This window comes from Lynx canadensis, chromosome F1 (genome assembly GCF_007474595.2).
Source record: "Lynx canadensis isolate LIC74 chromosome F1, mLynCan4.pri.v2, whole genome shotgun sequence".
NCBI classification, from domain to species: domain Eukaryota; kingdom Metazoa; phylum Chordata; class Mammalia; order Carnivora; family Felidae; genus Lynx; species Lynx canadensis.
This window is the reverse complement of record NC_044319.2, coordinates 46351476-46361105: the sequence shown is the minus strand read 5'-3', so window position 1 is coordinate 46361105 and position 9630 is coordinate 46351476. Positions and strand designations below refer to the sequence as shown.

General features: G+C 38.1%; 1 protein-coding gene across 1 annotated transcript; it reads right to left on the bottom strand.

Moving 5' to 3' along the window:
- Positions 1-316: 316 nt before the first annotated feature.
- On the bottom strand, positions 317-622 carry LOC115504847 (non-histone chromosomal protein HMG-14-like). The gene has a single exon (XM_032591712.1). The coding sequence runs from the start codon at positions 620-622 to the stop codon at positions 317-319; it is 306 nt and encodes a 101-aa protein (XP_032447603.1).
- Positions 623-9630: the final 9008 nt, after the last annotated feature.

The following is a 9630-nucleotide window of genomic DNA, read 5'->3' as shown; positions in this document are numbered from 1 at the left end:
TATGCTTGGTATTATAGGATATAAAAACTACCCCAACTATGGAATGTTAAGCTGACACCAAGACGATCAAAGCCTCACATATTCAATATCCCACTATTTTCTGGTTGTACCAAAAAATAAACAACCAGCAAATGATTTCACCTCTTAAAAAAAAACATTTACCCTTAAAAAATGGGATGAGGTGGGATTCCCTCCTTCTTAAAAATGTTTCTAGAGCTACTAAAAAACTTGCATTTACAAAATAGTTGATAAAAATATTCCTCTGGATTGTGCAAGAAGGGATACAGGGACCACTGGTAAGACATGGGATATGATACTAATGACACCTGGCTTCTTTCTCTCCTGCTTCATCAGAGGCTGGATTCTCCTCGTTTTTTGTTTCTCCGTTTTCTGCAGGTAAGTCTTCTTTTGTTTCTTTGTTAGCCACTTCAGCCTGTTTTCCCTTTGCTCCCCTTTTCCCCTTTGTTTGCACTTTTTTGGCTGAAGATTTCTCTTTTCCCGCCGCCTTTTGTGGCTTCGCTTCCACTTTTGCAGAAGCAGGTTTAGCTGACAACCTCGCCGACCTCCTCTTGGGCTCCTCCTTCGCCGCCCTTTCGGCGGAGCTGGCCTTCCTCTTGGGCATCTTGGCGGCGGGGTGGGCGCGTGCGGGTGCCTATGGGCCGCCGCGCGCCGAGAGCCTTCGAGAAGCTGGGCTGCCTCTACATTTTATTTTTAATTTTTTAATTTTAATTATTATTTCTTTTGAGAGAGACAGAGACAGCGTGTGAGCAGGGTAGGGGCAGAGAGGGAGGGAAAGACATGAGTCTCAGGCAAGCCCTACATTTTTAATTACTCTCAGCAAGAGTTCTAAAGCTATGGCAAAGATTGGGCTATTTCATTGGTGTTCAAATCAAGAGTCTTTTGAAGAAAATGAAAATGGTTAGATAAGGCACCGAAAATAATACAAAAAAGGATCTATCTCTGAGAAAATTGAGAATATGGAGTGAATGCTTCAGTTAATGGATGAAAGAAAAGCATATGACTCAGAAAGAAGGAGCCAAATGGAGAAGATTGGATTCTTGTTACTGATGGAGAGCTGAAGTGAGTAATCATGGAATCTTGCTTAATGGTTCCTTGAATTGTAATGAATTTAGGTCTGCTCTCCACAAAGCCCTGGGTAATTTGTTCTCTTATTTGACTAATGCATGCTTTCTTACTTTACCTGCCCATACCCTACCTCACTCTTGAAGTAGCTGTGGAAGAGTATATGTTTAGCAATAGCACATATTTAAAAGAGTCTATGCCTTTAGTATGGTTGTTTGGGAAATAGAATTTATCCAAAAACAGAGAATTTGAACTTGATTATGGCATTACTATAAGGTGAAAAATACGATTTCTATACTCAACATGGGGTGGAAGTTGAATTACTTACCACAGGCATTAGTGGAACAACTTAAAAATCCTATATATTCTCTTATTACGCAGGAGTGTGGTCACGGAGATAAAAAATGACAACTACAGGGGCGCCTGGGTGGCTCAGTCGGTTGAGCATCTGACTTCGGCTCAGGTCACCATCTCAGGGTCTGTGAGTTCGAGCCCCGCATCAGGCTCTGGGCTGATGGCTTGGAGCCTGGAGCCTGCTTCCAGTTCTGTCTCTCTCTCTGCCCCTCCCCTGTTCATGCTCTGTCTCTCTCTGTCTCAAAAATAAATAAAAAACGTTAAAAAAAATTTAAAAAAATGACAACTACAACTGTGCACCCTAGAAAGCAGGGCAAAATAATTCAAGATTGACCTCAGAGTGCTCTTCCTAGGAGTTCTTACCAGCTAAAAATGCAGCATGGTGGGCGTTAGCCCTCATCAGGTTGGCAATCATATTTATAACCTAGAGACTCACATACAAAAAGGAAACAAAAAGTAGCCTATCAGTAGAGTAACGCATAAGGTTCATAAGATTCACTAGTCTTATCACATACGCCACTGTGCAAGTGTGTGGTAAAGCGCCAGCCAGGGTCATCATATTAAGTGGCTGCAATGCTGCCTGGCAGTATTTCTGAAATTTTGATCTTTACCAAAAGATGGCACTGCCAGTGTTCTGTTTGTACCACTGGTTTTACATAGGTTACGTTGGTAGTGATCATCTTTTCTAGACTGAAGACTGCTAAATGATAATGTCTAGACTGGGCTGGGAATAAAACTAGAAGATACGTGGAAAACTGGAGTTTGTGAATTCTGAGGCTAATCAGAGAAAGATAAATTTGGCCATAGGATACACCTCTGGATGATTATTTTGAAATAGCATTGGATTACTCTCTGGATAGAGATTTAATTATTGGGTTGTTGTATTTGTGGTTGCTAGGTAATATTAGTAGGGAATATTGGAAAATACATGTTTTGGATGAAAAATGTGTGCGTATTTACAACTAACAAGGTATATAATGGAAAAACTGCCTCAGCTGTGGTTTATTGAAGAGATAATTTGTAATACATTGTCTAAGGTATTGTTTGAATATGACTTAAGTAGTTGTTTGTTCATTTTGGGTTTGTGTGTGTGTGTGTGTGTGTGTGTGTGTGTGTGTGTGTATCTTGTGACTCTCTTTCCAAAGGCCAGGGATGATTGGACTATACATAGCTTCCTTATGCAAAGTAAGAGCTCACTTGTTGGCCAGCATGTTAGGACGTGACATCGTGTGAAAACACACAAAAAAAGTTTTGAAAAACAAGGGCTCAAAATATCTGTAAACAAGGATAGAGTTAACGATCCTTGTGAATCAGTCTTCTTGTTTTTGGAACTTCAACTTACAGTATAATGAAACTCTTAACCTTGTAACAAGAATAGGAATGAAAAAGCAAGAAAAAGCAGATTTATGGAGAGTTTTTTAGCTAAGTTAAAAATGAAGTGCTTGAGGGGTGCCTGGGTGGCTCAGTTGGTTAAGCATAGGACTCTTGATTTTGGTTCAATTCATGATCCCAAGATTGTGGGATCAAGCCCTGCGTTGGGCTCCATGCTGAGTGTGAAACCTGCTTGAGATTCTCTCCTCTCTCTCTCTACCCCTCTCCAGCTCTCTCTCTCAATAAACAAACAAACAAACATTAAAAAAATAAAGTACTTGACAGCCATTCTCAACACTGGCTGTGTTATTAGAAACCCCTAGAAAGATTTTAAAAAGTACCAATGCCAGGGCCCCTTTGCAGATCCCTTTGGACCTAGACATGAGAACGTATTTTTTAAGATGTTCCTGACGTGACATGCAGCTCACATTGAGAATAAGTGCACTACACTCAAATTCCTATAGCGAAAATCCCTGGATCAGTAGACTTACATTTAGTTTGAGTTCAGAAGGCCTGCTGTATTGGAATAAGTTTCAGCTGTCTGTAACAGAAAGCTCCCGAAATCTAAACGTCCAAAGCTAGTGAAGTGACTCTGTTGTTATCAGGAACTTGCTCTCCCTGTTGAGATCCTCTTACGGAGGAAAAAGAGAACAGATACTGAGGAAGCAGCCAACATCACAAGAGACTAAGAAGTGCTATTTTCTGCTCTCTGATTCCATGAGAGCCCCTTCTGAAAGGCATTTGAAGAATCTTGTGTAAAACAAAGTTAAACACTTGCCTTTATTGCAGAAGTTTTCGGTCTTTAACATATAGAAAACCAACTGAATTTCCAAGAGAAATCGACCATTTGGTGATCTCCACATTTACTTGAGAAGTTTTTAAGAATAAAATCTAGTATTCTCTCTCCCTCCCCCCCCCACCCCACACACAGTAAAAATAAACAGGAAGTTCCTTTTGAGAAACACTCCAATGCACATATTCATCATACAAATACAGGTTTCTCCCACTATCCAGAAGTAGAGCATTCCCATGAAACTTTTTATAAGCCTAAATGCTATAAAGCATGGAAGCAATTTTCATTAATGGACACATTTCAAGCATTCCCAGACCCCCCAAATAAACTCCTTCTTTGGCTTTTAGGACACATCTTGCTAATGGATGCACAGAAAAAAATCGAGATAAAGCACAGATGCTCACAGAGTTCAAAGCTCTGACTGCTAGTTGCTGAGATGCTGATTGTGGCTCCTGGGGAACTTGCTGGCTGGGGCCAGTCTCCCCGTTGGCAGAACGTGCTCCCTCCCTAAGGGCTAGCTGCAAAACAAATGCTGAACACTGTTTTTGCTTTTTGTATTTTTTCATAAAAGCAAAAATGCTCTTTGGATTTCTTTTGGTAGGTGAAAATAGGTGCCGACAGTAGGGCTTCAAAGTGAAGTAACGTAATGCGAACTTTCGAAAAGCGGGAATAACTGTATATGGTAACTATCCCTGTTTCCTCATATGGGTCTACTACTACTTTCTAAGTAAAGGAGAGATTCTTGGACTTAGATATTTCAGGATATCAAAAATAAGTTTTAAAATATATAATGATGTTAGTTATTTTATATTTAGTTTTACTTTTATAGGAATCTATTATTGCTGCTCCATTTTCAAATAACCCCAGGGAAAATGTGGCAGTTAGTCATGCATCATCCCATGCTTCGTTCGTCCCTAATACTGCTATTTGAACAGAAGTTCCTGGTTAATACATTAAATAGGAGAGATTATGATATCCTGTTATAAGGAATTAATTTTCATGTTATGCCTCAAAGGAGAGATAACTCTTCCCATAGAGAAGAATTTAAAATTTCTCTTCTTTTATAAGAGTCAGGTTCCTGGTGCTTATCCCAGTGAAAATGTTCTCTAATATTATCACAAAAGTACTGTACCAATATATGTTTAGGGAGCCTAAAGGCTTGGACGTTTGTACTCAAGTAAAGTCAGAAACTAACATTTCAGGAGCACCAGGGTGGCTCAGTCAGGTGAGCATCTGATTCTTGATTTCCATTCAGGTTGTGATACCAGGGCTGTGGGATTCTCTCTCAACCTCTCTCTCTCTCTCTCTCTCAAAAAAAAAAAAAAAAAAAAAAAAAAGATAATTAATCACTGACAGTGTTAAGCAGTGCTACTTACATGTATCACAGACTATTAAAGGGAACAAAACCTCTACTGAACTGAGGACTCAGTAGAGAAAAGATGGTATATTAAGCAAGAGTAAATCCTAAGTGTTCTTACCACACCAAAAAAGAAAAAAATAACTAATATGAAGTGATGGATATGTTAGTTAGCTCTGTTGTGGTGATGATTTCAAAATGTCTGTGTATACTAATTGAACATTTTATACGCCTTAAATATATGTAAGTTTGTCAGCTATACTTACTAGTTCTGGGGGAAAAAGAAAAAGAAGAAAAATTCGAGGAAAGTTAATTTTCCAAACTTGTTGACTAATAGAGGTGTAAATCCTATGGAAATGTTAATAATGTAACATCTACAATCAGACTGGGTTCAGTGAGCTTGCCTCCAGGGGCTCCCACGCTGCACCTAAAAGGGTCTAGAGACCCATCACTGGCCATTTCAGGTTCACAGCTGACCCCAAAGTCTGTGGGCCTATCACTTGAGGCACAAGTGTGCACGACTCTTCCAGGATCGGAGGACCACAGAAGCTGGACAGGCCTGGGCACAGGCCTGCCTTGCTGATTTTGGACTTCACAGGGGTGTCACGGGTTCCTACCTGGATCCCTGAGTACCCATAAAGACACGTTGTCTGTGGATTGCTGCCGAATCATTGTTGCTGAGGGGAGGATATGAGTAGGAGAGCTCTTAACTTCTGTCTTGCTGACATCATTCCTCTTTGTCTTTTAATATCTCTGCCAGATTTTGTTATCAAGGTAACGCTGACAGGTGATTAGTTAGAAAATTCTCTGTGGACCACATTTATTTCTGTATGTCTGATGAGTGAGGCTCTGATGAACTTTTATTCCAGACAACCTTTACAAGTTCTTCGTACAGTGAACAGCTTTGGCAAATAGACATATTCTCTGCCTTTGGGAGGTTACTGTCTGGTAGGAAAAGGTAATATCTCCCTCTAAAGCAAGGATTAGGTAGGCTTCAAAAAGATCTGAGTTCCCTAAGCCTGATGTCCTTGACCTGAAAATAACTTACTGTGTGTACTAGAGTCAACTGGCTCTCTTTATATTACACTAGGATGGTGGCTTATGAGTTTAAAATATATATAAAATTCAAATACTGGAAAACAGGATAAAATTTATACAGCATATAAATGGAGTTATACTATTCTACATGCCTTACATTTTAGAGGGAGTTTTAAAATCACGAACTTTTCTTAAGTAAAAGCATACGTAATGTTCTTACATAAAAGTGTGACTTTTGTAATTCATGTAGCCACAAAAAGAATATCAAGTTAGTATACAATTAACAAGCTAATTGAAAGGAAAATGGAATAGTGAAATATTAGTTAAAAAATGTTGAGAGAGAGAAACACATTATTTATTTTTTTATTTTTTTACGTTTATTTATTTTTGAGAGAGGGAGAGAGACAGAGCATGAGTGGGGGAGGGACAGAGAAAGAGGGAGACACAGAATGGGAAGCAGGCTCCAGGCTCTGAGCGCTCAGCTCAGAGCTCGACACAGGGCTTGAACTCACAGACTGTGAGATCATGACCTGAGCCAAAGTCGGACGCTTAACCGACGGAGCCACCCAGGTGCCCAAGAAAGACATTATTAAACATGTAGTAAAATAGTAGACTTAGCTAAAACATAATGTATTAAATGTATATGTACTAATATATCCATTTATTTATTAAAAAATTAATGTTTATTTATTTTTGAGAGAGAGAGAGACAGAACGCGAATAGGTAAGGGGCAGAGAGAGAGGGAGACACAGAATCTGAAACAGGCTCCAGGCTCTGAGCGGTCAGCACAGAGCCTGAGGCAGGGCTTGAACCCAGGAACCGCGAGATCATGAACTGAGCCGAAGTCAACACTTAACCGACTGAACCACCCAGGTGCCCCAATATTGAGGCTAATATATTCGTTTAAAAATCTCTTAAGTTCACCTGATGGCTCAGTGGGTTGAGCGCCTGACTTTGACTCAGGTCATGATCTTGCGGTTCCTGAATTTGAGCCCTGGATCCGGCTCACTGCTGTCAGCACAGAGCCTGCTTGGATTCTCTGTCCCCTTCTCTCTCTGCTCCTCCCTGCACTCTCTCTCTCTCTCTCTCTCTCTCTCTCTCTCTCTCTCTCTCTCTCTCTGTCTCTCTCTCAAAAATAAAAAAAAATACAACTTAAAGAAAATGTGCTTAAAATCTGTTAACCTCGATCAAGATGGACATTTTCTGTAAAGAACCTGGTATAAATGTTTGGATTTTGTTGGCCATATAGTTTCTATTACAACTACTCAACTTTGCTGTTGAAGCATGAAAGTAGCCATAGACCATATGTAACTGAATGAACAGGGTTGTGTTACAGAAAATTGAGTTTACAAAATAAGGGGTGAGGAAGTAGTCTGTTGACCCCAGGTCTACAACTTAAAACACTATTTAGTAATATATTCTTAATTGTTAATAAGAAATACTTTTAAAATATGCATAAGAAAGCTTGAAAGTAGTAGGATAAAAATGGCAAGTATGAGGTGTGCACATATTGTTTAGCTATACTAATGGCAAGTAAAACACACCTATAAAATGTATTACCAGAAACAAAGAAATCACTCCCAAATATATTAATGTCAAATAACAGAAAAACTAAAATGCTAAATTTCTATAAACCTAAACATATAATTTGAAAGTACATTAATCAAAACAACAAGACAAAAACAACAGGAGAAACAAATTTAGAAATTGGGAAGATTGATCATAATTCTCTCAGTAACTGACAGGAAAAGAAAGGGCAACGTTTATTAAAAACATGAAAATTGAAATACATGAAAATTATAAAAACATTAAAATAAAAATTGTCTTAATTAATTGACATTCACAGAACATTGTATACAATTGTTGCCGTGAATTTTGTCTTAAATTTCAAATCATTAAGATGCTATTATTATTTATAAATACCAATTTATATTTATATTTGTTCATATATTTCCTCTTCCATTGCTTTTCATTTTTTCCTAGATATTTGTGCTTCCTTATGCCTCAAGAATGCCCTTTGTTACATCCGTCAGCACAATTCTTTTGGTGACAGTCTTTCTATTTGGTTTATCAGAAAATTTTTTGTTACCTACCTTCATTTTATAATTCTAAGCCAGTAGTTGTTTTGTTTTGGTACTTTAAAGATATATTCCACTTGTTTTGTGGCTCTTAGTCTTTCTCTTGAGAAGCCAGTTGTAAATCTTAAATCTCTTTCCTTTAAAGAAATATGTTCCCCTTCCCCTGTCTGTTCTTTATCTTTGGTTTTCGGTTATGACTTGACTACCTGTTATTTTTTGTTTGTTTGTTTGTTTGTTGTTTTTTGTTTATTTTTGTATTCATCACAGATTCATTTCATTGAACTTCTTAAAATTACGGCTTTATGTCTTTTTGCAAATACTTTTTTTTTTTTTTTAATTTTAGAGAGAGAGAAAGAGAAAGCATGGGGAGGGGTAGAGAGCAAGGGAGAGAGAATCCCAAGCAGGCTGCATGCTCAACATAGAGCCTGCTGCAGGGCTTGACCTCATGACCCTGGAATCATGACCTGACTCGAAACCAAGAGTCGGATGGTCAACCGAGCCACCCAGGAGACCCCGTTTTGAAAATACTGTTTCTGTTATTTTTGGAATCAATCATAATATGTTATATCTTTTCACTATGTTCCATAAATATTTTATGTTATTTTTGTTTCATTTTCAAATTAGCTTTCTCTGTATGTTTTAATCTGGATATTTTCTGCTGTGCTATTTTACAGTTGATTTTTTCCTTCTTCAACTATATCTCATCAACTGTTAAATCTATCCATTGAGTCCTAACTTTTAGTTGTCATTTTGGGTTCTTAAATATCCATTTGAGAACATCACTTATACTCCAACTATTTCATTACATTCTCCAGCTTGTTATTAATTTGTTGAATTAATCACAGATATTGGGCCTGCTTGAAAATAAGTTTGAGTTTTTGTAAGACCTGTTTTTTTTTATAGTTTCCTCTTATGCCTGTGCTATAGCCTGTGGTAGTTAAAAGTGAAAACCCAAGTTATTTATCAATAATCCTCTTTTTTGCTGACCTTGGAACTACCCATCCCTTGTGAATGGCTAAAGCTCTGTTCAGCCTCAAGGGAGAGAGCAAGCCTAAATATTTTGCTTCCCTTTTTCTTTAAATTCTAGGTATTAGAATTCCTTGATACCTTACTAGAATTTGGACACTTTCATGTAGATTTTAGTTCCCAACTGTGTCTATTTTTTCTAGGTGTTCTTAGTGGAAGTGCATTCACATTAAGCTAATCCATGATCACTAAAAGCAAAAGTACTCTTTGCCTGCATTTTTGGTATTGACCTTTACTGGGATGGGAAAAACTAGAAGGGGAATAGTTTGGTGTTTATAAACAATTTGACCTTAAACAAGATAGAGTTGAGATGCAAATGGGATACATGAATAAAATTTTCTGATGGCAGTTGGATATACAGATTTATCATTTGGATGATTTTAGTTATAATTTTGATAATTAAATCCAGTGAGATGTAAGTTCTTATAGGAATAGAGCTTTAGATACCAAAAATAAAAGAGGGTTTAGGGGCACCTGGGTGGCTCAGTCGGTTGGGCATCCGACTTCGGCTCAGGTCATGATCTCGCGGT